A 14,349-nucleotide genomic window follows, 5' to 3' on the forward strand; every position below is an offset into this window, starting at 1 on the left:
TTGTGAACATACTATATAGAAAATATATTCTTCATAGTCCCCTACTGTCAAAAAAAATCTAGTAGGGAAAATATGGTTTAACTGTATTTTAAGTAGTGATGCATTTTATGAAGACAGTTTATTTGACAAGTTTTTTTTTTCTGCTATTGGGAGTTTTGCTTGTGGTGTTTATTTCATCTGTGTTGAAAAACAGAGCTTTGGTTGATTTCATGAAAGTATGGATCCTAACTTTTCTCTTGTATCATATTGAAATGACTCATTGATCTAACCAGTTTAGTAATAACTCTGTCTCTGAAAACGATACTTCTTAAATGTGGAGAAAATAAAATTTTTGATTTAATCCAGATTAAATAAAGCCTATAAGGACTTTGTAGTTTTTCTTCTGACCATAACACAGCAGACGATAACAGTAAAAGCTTTTATGCATTTCTTAGTCTTTTACTGAAATAATTTCTTCAGAAGCAGTTTGGATATGCAGTGAACCAGTGGGGAAGATAATTAGGCTGGATTTGTGGAAGAAATGGGAAGCAGCCACAGGTCGTTGTCTATCACATGAGATGCTATATGGTGAAAGATGTGAGCCTCAACATCCAAGCTAAGCCTTGTTACACTGAGAATAAATAGCCATGTTTTGAAGCATGTAATGCTAACCAGTGTTAGAAAGGTATTATACTAAAGGTTTTGCTGTTCTTTTCATTTAAATAGATGTATACACTTTTCAAACATACAAAAAAACCCCAGTTTAACATTTTTGTTGTGGTTTAATACTAAATAAAAACTGGGGTACTTGATATGCTAGGATCTTTTTGTATGTTTAGTGATTTATTCTTTTTAACTGAGTTTTTTTTCCCCTAATCTTCTGCATGGTTTATTTTTTCTTTTTTAAATGAGTTTTTTTTTTTTCCTCTTATCCTTCTGTATGGTTTCTTTTTGCCATTGACTTTTATGGTGGAAAGCACGTCTTCTTACAGAAATAATTTTAATGTGCATTTTATTAATAGGTTTCATTTTATAGTAAACATCCCTGTGAAACTATTATGGGCATAAAATAAAAATTCATAAATGATTGTTTTACATTTGTCTTCCTTCGGCAGGATATCATTGACAGGCTTATAATTTTGAATTCAGAAGCTAAAATTCATTCCTTATTCAGTTATGAACAATCACATATCTTTGGTCTGAGGTAAGACGCTCATTTTTTATTCTCTGGTCACATTAACTAAATAAGATGTAACATGCTTGGATGTGTTGCTTCTGATAAGGTAACATTGTTTGGTTTTTATTATGCATGAAGGTGAAATTCCTCCTTTTTTAACATAAGAAGATTAAATGAAAAATGGCCTACAAAATGAGAATAGCAATGAATCTAATCTTATTACCTGTAAATGGATATATTGTAATATGATAAGCAGTAATAGAAATTGCATGTTGTTATTTTGCCTAGTTGATTGGAAAGAACGTGTTACATGCATTGTAGTGCATAAACCAAAAATCTTACCTAAATACTAAAATAAACCAAGTATTTTTACTATGTTTATATCGGTTTGGTTTATCTAATCTACCTGTACTTAATTTTTAAAAATTTATTGGTTTAATTATCACCAATTTGACCAAAACTTACTTTGAGAAGGAGAGTACCATTTGATCGCAAATATTTCTAGAACCTGAAGGAACACTTAAAATATGTTCACACTGTCATGCTCTTGCTTTGCAATATTAAGTGCTTTATAATATTTTAACATAGAAATTAGTTTCTGCGTTTTTCTGTTTTCCAAAGTTGAATATATAAATCCTGAATTCACATTTTTGTTATGAACATATTTTGTGCAATCAAAATAAAAGATCTGCTGGATTGTGCTTCATAGTATGGAAAACTTTGATAACCTTGCTTGGGCAAGATATAGTGCAATTGATTAAGTATGGCAACATTAGCTTTCTGCAGCTGTATTTGTACTTTGATACTACAGTAAAATTATTTCATACTATGTATGAATAACCATAAGATAGAGTATAATTTGCTGATAAGGATGAGCATGGAGGAGGTGAACAGTGGCAGAATTTGGAGCTGGGAGATAAATGATTTTGTCATATAAATCAGAAGTTATAAATGCTATTTTGAAGGAAATCACTAGTTGGATAGGAATGAGAAGTCCTAAGATAAAATTTGAAAAATAAGATGTTATTCTGCATTTAGGATTATACTGACTCCATAAAAAGCTTCATAGAACTCCCATTGATTTAATTAGGGATAAGGGAAAGTGAGATGTTTTACAGTTTGAAATAATAGTTTGCTTTTAGATTGTGTTCTTCCTTTATAAGGTAAAAGAACAGATTTCTCCTACAATGACATTAGGAACCTTTGTAAGTTATAGGCAAAAATGAATTATTCAGCATAAGCAGTTGACTCCCATGCTGTAAGATGGGAGACTGGTATGCAAATCCATGGATCATGTGTTGAAGTTGTGTTGAATGTTTACAATATTTTTAACAAGGCCTGTACCCTGTGAAGCAACAGCACTACCCATAACTACACATAGGAGCAATGTAAATAGCTCATCTGTAATGACATAAAAGAAGTTATGTTGTTACACAGATAAGATGAGCTTCAGAGTTCACTGTGGTAAGGACATTTTCTGCTGGACACTGACAACGTCAAAAACCAAGTGAAAATCCAGTCAAACTGTCAGGTTTCAAGAAAAGATTAAGTAATATTTTCGGTGTGGAAACTTACTTGTAAAAGTGATAGGTATCTTAATTATTTAATTGTAATCAGAAAAAGGAAAAAAATTTAAAACATTTAAATATAATTTTCAATAAAAGCTTCATGTTCTGTAGGGACTTTTGGAATCTCAGATATACCTAGGACCTCATATTTAAGTTCATTTTAACAGATTCAGTCTTTTTTCTTTTTTTTTTCTTTTGTTATTGTTCAAAAGCCCTGTTCCCTTCCCCCCTGCCTTTCATTGCCTTTCCTATAAAAGAAAAGAAGATACAATTCCAGGGTTTTTAATATGGGCTTGTGTATACCACAGATTATGTAAGACTGTTTTTTCTTATTGATTAAATGGCATTTCATGAGCATGTGGGGCTTGCTGTACAAAGGTATTTTGCAAATAATAAAGAATTCGCAACTGCCTGCACAAATAAAACTTTTATTATTACATAGTTATTCAAAGTTCCCTATTAAAATGATACCAGAATTCTGGATGATTCTGGAATTTTCCATAGTTACTGTATTGTTTACAGTAGTAAGCCTTGCAAGAATCCCTAGGCTATATTATCTGAATATGAGTGGAATACAGTTAATTTTAAATACCTTTTGAAACCAAGTTCCATGAGCTTTTCTGTGAGTGCTGCTGACAGCAGTTCTGTAAACTGAACATTGCCTTGTGTAGTTGGTTTGCTCCTTGACCAAATTCTGCCAAAAATACGAAATTCAGCAGCAGTTAGATCAAATAATATCAGATGCTTAACAGATCTGAAAATTTAGAAAGTTAATTAGAAAGAGCAAAATGTCTACATTTCTCTTTTCTGCTACATAGAAGTAAAACATTTAAATGTTTATGATAACTGCAACATTGAAAAACCTAAGTTTTGTGACTGAATGATTTTGGGGAAACATTTGTCTAGAAACATTTCTTTCTGCTAGACTTAATACCAATCGTACAGCCAAACACACATTATTTAGTCGTTCACAGATCTACACAGCCGTATACTTTGTTATTTGGTCAGGTATCATTGTACATGTGGCTCACCCAGAGTTGAGTGTTGGACTTAGATCTGTTTTAACTTACAGGTTATACTCCGAGGTCCTTTAACCCACATTTACTGTTCAAAAGAGTTACAAATTTGCTTACTTGAATGTTAAGAAACTTCTGCAATTTAGAACTTGTCCTGGTTTCAGCTGGGATAGAGTTAGTTTTCTTCCTCGTAGCTGCTGTGTTTTATATTTAGCGTGAGAATAATATTGATAACACATACTGTTTAAACTGTTCCTAAGTAATCATAGAATGGTTTAGGTTGGAAAGGACCTTAAAGATCATTGAGTTCCAGCCCCCCTGCCATAGACAGGGACACCTCCCACTAGACCAGGTTGCCCAAGGCCACATCCAGCCTGGCCTTGAACACCTCCAGGGATGGGGCCTCAACAACCTCTCTGGGCAACCTGTTCCAGTGCCTCACCACCCTCAAAGTGAAAAACTTCTTCCTAATGTTTAATCTGAACCTGCCCTCTTCCAGTTTAAAGCCATTCCCCCTCATCCTATCGCTACATGCCCTAGTAAAAAGTCCTTCCCCAGCTCTCCTGTAGGCCCCCCTTTAGCTTATATTAAGTCAAAGACTTTTTCAGCTTTCTGTAGAAGCTGAGAGGGATCATAGACAGGATAAGCAGGCCAAAGGAGTATTCCATACCATACCGCCCTCAATATATAAATGGGGGTTGGCCGGGGTGCAGGAATCCGCAATCACTGCTCAGGACAAGCTGGGCAATTGATCATTGGGTGCTGAGCAATTGCACTGTGCATCACTTGTTTTGTATAGTCTTTTATCATTATTATTGTTACTATTTTCTCTTCGTTTGCTGTCCTATTAAACTGTTTTTATCTCAACTCATGAATTTTTTTTTTTTTTTCCCCTGATTCTCTCCCCAGTCCCATTATGGGAGTGGTGGTAGGGGGTGATGAGCAACTGGCTGCATGATGTTTGGCTGCCTGCTGGGTTAAACCACGACAGAAATATGTTTTTCTTCACGCGTATACTGTGCTTCAGTGACTTAAAATTATTTTGGTTACTAGCTGTGTAACTATAGGTATTTCCACAGTCTGTTTACTCCAAAAAGCACAGGTGTATCTGTTTTTAATGTTAATATTGCATTTTTTTGGTGGATGATTGTTTTCATTTTGAATAAGTATGAATTCCGAACTATTAATTTTGAAGGACAGTCCTGCAGAGGCTGTGCTGTCAACTTTCCTTTTCAAGCTTGCCCGCTCTGAAAAGTGGTGTGCATGCAGTAGAAATCAAAGGGAATATGTAAGGAAGCTAGATACGGTTTTGCATAGCCAGTATCTCTCACTCTATAAAGAATGCTCCCTAGAGTGCATTCATACAAACTAGGTCCTGTGTGATCAACGTAAAATACCTTGTGAACAGCAAGCTATAGCCTAGTGTGACTCTATTTTTTTTTTTTTAATTCTTAACTGGTATTCCTTTAATTGCACCTATTGCGTGCTTTTAGGATAAGATTTATTTATTTGAAGGCCCTTTTAAAAATTATTATTTTTATTAATTACAGGGAAAATTTACGCAATAAGTTGGAGATAAGAATAGAAAAGTATATAAAGATTTCCTAATTCGTGTATATACAGATTTTTAAACTGTCAGTTCAATTTTCAACTTCAAAGCATATTTGTATTTACTTAGAAGCAGGAAGTTTCTCAATTGGCCAATATTCATTGACAAAAGAACTCTGAAGGCTGTCTCAGCCACTCCTTTGTACAGCCTGAAAATCTGGGTGCACAGGAACTGATGCAAAAATTCTCAACAGTCTTTCTGTTTTAGAAGATTTTGAACTTTAATTGCCATCAAAGCTGAAATCCTAAAGAAAGGGAATTCATAGCAGTAAGCAAAGTAATACATTGTTAACATACTGAATAAGAGAACTTTCTTAATTTACTGATCAACTTTATTTTTCTCATACAAGTGTACCCATTGATCTTATCTTATAAGTTACTGGATGTGAGAGAAAACAATTTTCGTAAAGGTGTGACACTAGTGATCTTAACCACCTACCTTTCAAGGCCAAGCTCTTTCAATCTCTGTAACTTATATTTACAGAGGAATTAAGTAAACAGTGGTAACATACTTTTTCTTTCAGACATTAATTATATGGCATCAAGGCAACTTATCTAGTATTGCAGTACAGTGAATACATCTGTGAGTTGTGAGTTTTTACAGCCTGCCAAGGAAATATGTGCATAATATATATTTTCAAAGCATCTGCCTAAAGCATTATTCAGGCATTTAAATATTGCGGTTCTCTTTATTCAGAAACTGAGTTTTCTGTGAATGTTAGTGACACCGTGTTGTTAGCTGCATTAAAGTGTGGCAAAGTATCAAATTTTTACCTTCGATAACCAACCCATCGAAGGTATCCCTGAAGAGTATCAGTGTTCCAAAATAAATTCAAAGATACTCAGTCAGTTTGCATAATAAACAGAAGAAAAAGTGTTACTGGCAACAGGCATAGGCTGTGGGCCTACAAAACTAGTAAGGGAAAGATTTAGGAAAGAGAATTTAAATGGCTTATACTATATTGACATCAAAATCAACTGGTATCTTGAAGTTTGCCTCAAAGCAGTATGTATTAGTCAAAAATTCACCCAGTGAAATCCAGGTGAATGAATTAAATCCTACAGGAGCTGGGAGATGAACAAACGTGTGATAGGCAAGAGATGACTTCAGGGGTTTAGGAAATACAGATAATGAGCACCCGTGCATTCTTTTCCATTGTGTTTTCATCTGCATTGTAAACACACCCTCTTATATAATTGCATTTTAATAATGAGGTAGCTTCAGCGTATGAAATAATTTGTTCCTTTAATTAGACTTACATTATGTGTATTGTTAATTAAGAGAATGTGTGATTTTAATGATTGCAACACAATGGAAGGAGCATTAATTATCTTGTTTTCTAGAGGTAGAAGAAACGAATCCTGATCATTCTTTTTCCTCAGGTCAACGTGCTATTTAGATTTATCCCCTCTGTCTCTCTCTTTCTCAAAAAGCATTATAAGTAGCAGAAGCTTTTTGAAGATGTTCTTATATGATTCTTTAAAATCACATTTATTATAAATTGAAGCAAGATGTTTAAAACTGGTTTTAAACAAATTCCCCTTTAGAAAACATGGCATTCTTTTACTAGTTTCATGTTTTTGTTTCCATCTTCTTTTCAGAGACAGAACAAGGCTGTACCTCTTGCATTCCGCATATCTTTGTTTTAAATATACCGTCATAGCCCGTGAACACTGTTGCCTAATGTCACTGATGAATCTTTTTGATCACTAACGGATGGTACATCTACTCTTGCAACAAAATTTTCGGTGCTGTTGCTTAGAGGTACAGAGGAAGCCTTTCTCATGCCACATTCTGTGGCATTCAACATCCTTATGTCTTTGTGAACAGAAGAAAACCATGTTCATAGGGTTCCTCCTCTCGAGGGGAGGGAGGAGTGTGGTGAGAGAGGGGAGGAACTGAGCCTGACAGCATTCATTTCTTCCTCCAGACCTACCAGATATGAATTCTTATGATGGAAGTGTGAAAGACTATGTAGTCCTCCAGTTATTTTTCACCATATCTTTTTCAATTAAATAAGAAGAACTGATTGAGTTAATTATTAATTAATGACCCGTTTTCTATTATTTTAAATGTGTTTTCTGCTTAGTAAGTGATTTATAGTTCTTTGGAAATGAACCTCTTCCTTCCAAGTGTACATGTTGGATGTGTGTGAGGGAAAAGACTTCTGCAGTAGTGATCACTAGGGAGTGCACATGTCCTATAAATCTTTAACTCCTATTTAATAATCCAGAGGTAAAGGAGGACACAGTCTACATTAGTAGTGACGAGGATTGGCAACAGGATTGTTGCATGCTTCCACATCACGTAGTTATACCGTTATTCAGTTTTTTCTTAGTTTATATATTAATAGAAGTTTGTTAGGTTTATAAATTTAAAAGAAATTATAATTAATAAAATAGGAACAGCAGATTCTGTGATACTATTATGTCACTTATTTGTTGATGTGGTTTTTTCTTTACTTCACTGAGGGAAATTAAAATGCTTCACTTCTCAGTCCTCTAGGCTGGCAAGTGATGCTCATGAAGAGCATTTTTGTTTAGCTAGGGAAACTTTTTTATCGTTAGCAATTGCATTACGTGTGATTTGTAAGTACATTGGGTAGCTAAAGCACTTTAGGTGCTCTTTTGAAAATCTTTTCATGTGGAAAATATCGTAAGGATGTTTTCATCAGTCTCAGTCCCTGAGTTTTCTTACTGGGAAAAACATGACTACCCTGCGGTAGTAGCTTCCAGTGCCCCCGGCATCAGAAGTGTAACTCAGGGTATTGATAAATGCTCTTGTTGTGGTTTCGGCTGGGATGAAGTTGATTTTTTTACTAGCAGCTGGTATGGTGCTATGCTTTGGATTTGGGATGAAAGTAGCGTTGGTAAAGCACTGATGTTTTGGGTTGTCGCTAAGCAATCAAGGCCTTTTCTGTTCTTCATATCGCCCTGCCAGTGAGGAGGCTGGGAAGGCACAAGAAGTTGGAAGGACACTGCTGAGACAGCTGACCCCAACTGACCAAAGCAATATTCCATACCATGTGACAGCATGCTCAGTATATAAAGCTGAGGGAAGAAGAAGGAAGGGGGGGGACATTCGGAGTCCTCCCACGTAACCATTTGTCTTCCCAAGTAACCATTACACGTGATGGAGGCCCGCTTTCCTGGAGATGGCAGCCTGCCGATGGGAAGCAGTGAATGAATTGCTTGTTTCGTTTTGCTTGCGTGTGTGGCTTTTGCTCTACCTATTGAACTGTCTTCATCTCAACCCACGAGGTTTTTTTCCTCACTTTCCACCCTCTTTCCTTCCCTTCTTCCCCCCCACCCTTCTGGGGGGTGGGAGTGGGTAAAGGGGGTTTTGAGTGAGTGGCTGTGTGGTTCTAGTTGCTGGCTGGGGTTAAACCACAACAACTCTGTATTCAGAAGATTTCTTATTTTTCGAAACCACGTTGAGCATTACCTTCAGTGGGACAATTACAAGCCTTGATTCTTTAGAAAGACCTCGTGCAGACACGCTTGCTCTCTGCTCATTATTAATGCCTTTTGTTCAGTCTGCAAAGGCAGCCTGCAAAGCTTTGCATGGCTGAAGCTTCCGCATGCCCCTTGTGTTCTGACTAGGTAGCTTTTGGCTATTTTTTTTTTTTTTTTTTTTGCTAGCCATTTGCTTTTGTGTACTTCTCTGGCACACTTGATAGTAATTGCCACTCGATGGTTGGATCAGTGTTCTTATTGGAGCTCAGGCAATTACTCAAAGTATAATCAAGAATAAATCAAATTTGTAACGTAGGCACTCACGTTAAATGTTTTGAGGCTGTTCCCCATGATGACGACACTAGAATGATTTAATGAAAATTTTGCTTTGTGTTTCTCTGTTGGTTTAACGTATTCATTTAGCAAGGAGGAGGTCCTGCTACTGCAAAGAGGTTCCAGTCCTTGGGGTTTTTTCTACTTATTTTTTTAATATTGATTGCTAGGAGAGAAAGAGAGACCTTACCTTGTCCCATAGCTGAGCTCTCTACAAATGTCACGCTGTGTATTTTCCACTGGCCTGAATCAGCCATGCCTCTATCTATAAAAGATAGTAACTGCAAGCCAAAAGAAAACCTTTTACTAAAGACCAGTTTTGTCCACCATTTTGGGGTCGCATCACTGGAACACTTTAGAGACAGCGTAGACTCAAGCATTTATTTGGTTAGCTGTTGCACACTGCATGAACTGAGATTATTACTGAAATTGCAGTATAGGTTACTTTGGATGTGCTGGTTTCTCTTTTTCCCTACGGTGGATGGACTTCTGCTTATAGCTTGAGATTTTATCTTCTTTTGCTAGGACTATTTACTGGCTGGGATGGAGTTAGTTTTTTATAGTAGCCTACATCATGCTGCGTTTTGGATTTGTGACTAAAACAGTATAGATAACACACTTGTGTTTTGTCTGACACTGTGCAAGCGCTGCTCAGCAACAGGGCTTGCTTTGTTTTTCCCCAATCCCAAGCAAGTAGGCAAGAGGCTGGGAATGAACAGAGCTGGGACAGCTGACCTGAATTGACTGGAGGGATCTTCCATGCCATCTAACATCATACTCAGCAATAAAAACTGTGGGGGTGGGAGGTTGGTCTTGCAGGTAGCCATTGCTCGGAGACTGGCTAGGCATTGGTCTGCTTGTGGGAACTGGGGAGTGAGCGAGCAACTGGGTGGGTGCTTAGTTGTGACGTGCGGAAATGAGACTCCAGAGACTCCACAACCGAGAAGGTTGTAAAGTGGGTATGTTTATTCGGCACCGGGCAGCACGTGAGGTCGCCCCACCACAATCATGCGTACCCAATGCAGCGGCCTTCTCAAATGTATATAGTACTTAATTACATAATCATAAGATTTCCCAATATGCCTATACATATGCATAACCTGTCCCCGCTTCGTATTAAAATTAGCTCTAAGAAGTCATTTCATAAACTCATCCCAGCTGCGCTTGTGCAGTGCCTCCTGGTGGTGGTCGTTAAGGGTCGTGAGGATGAAGGCTGATAATTCCTCTTCATCACTGCAAATAACCTTTCGTCCCTGCGCAGACTCAGTTCTTCTTTGGTCTTTGTCCAGACTGCAGGGTTGGTTTCAACCACTTTTAAAGACAGACTCTTATTTGTTATCAGGAGCTGTCCTTGGCAAGGTCTCAAGACTTCTTGCTTCATCTAGTTTTTTATCAGGCCTCTCTTTTAGGTTATAAATCACTACTAGCCAATTAGTACCCGCTGTGTTATTGCCTCTATCATATACCCCTGACTCAGTTGCTGGCTGCTGTCAACCCACCAAAGACTATTACAGCTACTGTATCAAAAAGAGTATCTTGCATCTTCCACTGCCAGCTGAGTATTTGCAGGCATCCCAGAAGTGAGAACAGAGCATCAGATTGTCTTTGGAAAGAACATATGTTATGAAAATAAGGAAGAAGTCTATGGGAGTGTAGCAGGAACTGCGGAAAACTAGAATTGGGTTTACCATAATAAAGGTGGTGTTGGAAAGAGATGTGGTTTGAAGTTGGGGAAAAAAAAAAAAAAAAAGACAGCTGAGAAAGCAGGACTACAGGGAACATCATACTATTTTGTGTTCTTAAAAGGAAATCATAGAAAAAATATTGAGAAATATGATAATAAGCTGTCCTCATAACGGGTGTTTTTAGCAACTTGTAGAAATTCATAGGTGTTTATTTATAGTATTTTCAGGTGAAAAAATTAGAGAGGGAACATAAATATTAACAAGTTGGTTTGTTGTTTTTTTTTTTTTTATTTAACAAACAGCTAGGCTTATTTACTAGCTGTTTTATATCCCATGAAGAACCTTCTCTTCTGCCATAATTAAAGAAGTCATTATCACCACCTGCCAAAACCAAGGAGATAGTTTACAAAGGTACAGAAGTACTAGTATTAGTTGTGAAATTACAGTTAAAGGGGGAGAATCTGGGGAGCACCGTCTGAGAAAGACAGAGATGGCATAGGACAAGAAATGCAGAATTCATAAACAAAATTACTTATTGCTACCATATTTTCGCAACTATGATATGTATTTAGGTTTTTCTGAATTTCTTTAAAATTACTGTTCTATAAAAGGCTGCCTTCAGATAACCTTTTATTTTATCTGTATTGCAGTTTTTTCCTGGGATTATGGTATCTCTTATTAGTAGTTTTCATAGAATTGTAGAATCGGGATTGAAAGGGAGATTAAAGATTGTGTAGTTGAGCTGCTCTGCTCAGTGTGTTTGACTAGAGAGCGTTACTCAGGGCTGTGTCCAGTCTGGTTTATAATATCTCCAATGCTGTCGATCCTGCAACGTCTCTGGGAAACTTGTTCCACTGTTTCACCATTGTCATAGTATGTTAAAATGGAATTTCCTGTGTTTCAAATCATGCCCATTGCCTCTTGTCCTTGCAGTGGGTATCACTGAGAAGCCTGGCTCCATCTTCAAACCCTCCTGTCAGGTATTTATACACATTGACAAGATCTCCCCTGAGCCTTCTCTTCTTCAGGCTGAGCAGACTCCCACTCTCTCAGCCTCTCTCCCTATGTCAGATAGCCCAAGCCCTTAATCATCTTTGTGGTCTTTTGCTGGACCTGCTCCAGTGTGTTCATGTCATGCGTGTATTGGGGAGCCCAGAACTGGACCCAGCACTCCAGGTATGACCTCACCAGTACTGATAGAGGAGAAGGGTCACTTCTTTCACATGACCTTCTGGCAGCGCTCTTCCTTACACAGCCCAGGATGAAGTTGGCCTTCAAGGCCATGTTGCTGTCTCACGTTCAGCCTGTTGTCCACCAGGACCCCTGGGTCTTTGTCTGCAAAGCTGCTTTCTAACTTGTCAGTCCCCAGCCTGTACTGTCACATGGGGTTGTTCCTTCCCAGGTACAAGACCTTGCATCAAAGCCTGTCTTCCAATTTTCAGCAACGTTTAGGTTGGGAATTCTATCTTCGGCTTTTAAAACCAATTTTTTTAAAAATATCTCAAAAAGATATGCTTTGTTTTTATTGTGTTATATCTGTCAAGGTTTTATACCTTTTCATAACCATGCACTCCTTATAGATAGGATGTTGAGCTGGGTGGTCTCATCCAATTCTTATGTTCCAAATGCAATTAAAAACAAACAAAAAAGAAAAACTCCACAGCCATATTTAAGCATGCTCATAAATATACACACTATAAAATCTGATTTTTTTTTTGTTTGTTTCAAACTTTAGTCTATGTATTTATGACTTTGGAAGGAAGGTAAAGCAATGGGATATTACCTTTAACCAAATAACTGTACTTCAGTGACGGCATTTTAGGTGGATTTTTCTACCTAGATGAAAATGCCATTTGAATGCCCCAGCAGAGGTTGCTTATGTTAGATCTTGTATATTTTTTAGTTTGTCTTACCACTATCCCTTCTACCTAGTTTTATTTGTTCTATTGTTTTGCCCTGCCTTGTGTACCAGAGGAGGCGTTATAAGTATTCTCGGACATCAGTCTTCTCCCAAGTGTTTTTTAACTGCTGGAAACAGGTTCTTTGCCAGTTAGTCATCATTCTTAACAAAAGAAATGGTCCATCCTCATAATGGTTTCAGTGCTCTTTTTGTGAATTTATCTTCTATGTAATAATAATAAAAAAAATCATAGTTAGACTGTCACTTATTCTGTGATTTAGAAGAGTACTGAGAACAAGTCAATGTCAGGAAACAGTTAATGTAAAATAATAAAACTTGGAAGAGGACTGAAACTGAAAAGATCATGTTAAAAAAGCAACAACGACAAAAGGCATATTATCATCTTGACTATTTAACCTTTGGCCACAACTGTGTGAATTTGCAGGTGTTAAATTATCCAGAGGACGTCTTGCAAATTTTCGCTATTGTCAGTAGAAACATATAGGGAATTACATGGAAGAAAATAAGCACTGACTAGCAGACTACAAATTTCTAGCTCATATCTAGTCTTATGTGAATGCAAAGTATAATGCTGATCAGACTTAATTTACGTTGCGTTTTATGACTGTGATAAACCAGAAAATAAAAATAGCAACAAGAATGTTTAGTCATATTATTTTCCATGAACAGGAAGCCTTCAGTGAAATTATTCTGTTGCTGTATTACACTGAATAAATTAGTTAAAAATAAAAAAGTAATATGATTTGGATTGCCCTACGTCAGATTTACATGAAATATATTGGAGTACTTTCACTGTTAATGTGCCCTGAAGTTATAAAAGAAAATTGTATGTAATGTGCTGTCATGTGCTCTTGTGATTGTTAATTTTATTTGCCATTGCTTCGTGTTTCTCTGAAATAAAAAAAAACACAGCAGAATTGTTGTTTTTGTTACGTTAAATCTTTTATTGCTTTTGAGCTGTGTTAAATTTGATTATACAGAAATGCTGAAAAGCCTGTTTTCTAAAGGAAAGATTTATTTTCATCTCACTCGCTCTCCCCACTTCGAACAACCTGATTCTGAGTTGCCTTTCCTGCCTATTCTTCTTTTAATTTCTTCACATTTCACGTGGAATGTCTTATTAAGTCTGTGTCGCTTTTGTTATTCTGTGATATAAACTTAAAAGCGGACTGAGCTGACCAGTGACTTATTTTCTCTGGTTGTTCAGTGCACACAAAAAGTCTGTTGTGAACCATTCCCTGTTTGTTCAAGGCTGTGAGTGGCTAAAAAGTGTATAAAAGATTGTTCCTGACCCAGTTGTGTCTGGGTATTCTTCAGGCACTTCAAGTCTTTTGGTTTTGGGTTTTTTTTCTTTCCATTTTGAGATCTCATAAATACATTTGCCTTTCTCTTACTCTGCATTGCTGGATTCCTGAGTGATGTGCTATCATTTCAATGTGTCCTGCAGATTGTTAAATGTGCTGTGCTGTGAGCTCAATACCTTTTTACTATTGGAGACTCAGTATAAAGTGTCACAAGTTCTGCTAACTGCTCAGGAGGAAAATGTCACAGAAACTTCAGAAGGACCAGGGTAAGAAGTGACTGACGTAAATGTTATTTTAACTAT

The 14,349-nt window shown here is 36.9% G+C and overlaps 1 protein-coding gene across 1 annotated transcript in view; it reads left to right on the top strand.

The window, feature by feature from the left end:
• TBC1D32 (TBC1 domain family member 32) overlaps positions 1-14,349 on the top strand; it is a 94,388-nt gene that overhangs the window by 33,308 nt on the left and 46,731 nt on the right. Inside the window, exons 23-24 of the mRNA XM_082481157.1 lie at positions 1,095-1,183; positions 14,191-14,313. Of these exons, the coding sequence (XP_082337283.1) occupies positions 1,095-1,183; positions 14,191-14,313 (212 nt within the window). The remainder of the gene's footprint in view (positions 1-1,094; positions 1,184-14,190; positions 14,314-14,349) is intronic.

Source organism: Vanellus vanellus, assembly GCF_965231255.1.
Source record: "Vanellus vanellus genome assembly, chromosome: 3".
In the NCBI taxonomy this organism is placed as follows: Eukaryota; Metazoa; Chordata; class Aves; order Charadriiformes; family Charadriidae; genus Vanellus; species Vanellus vanellus.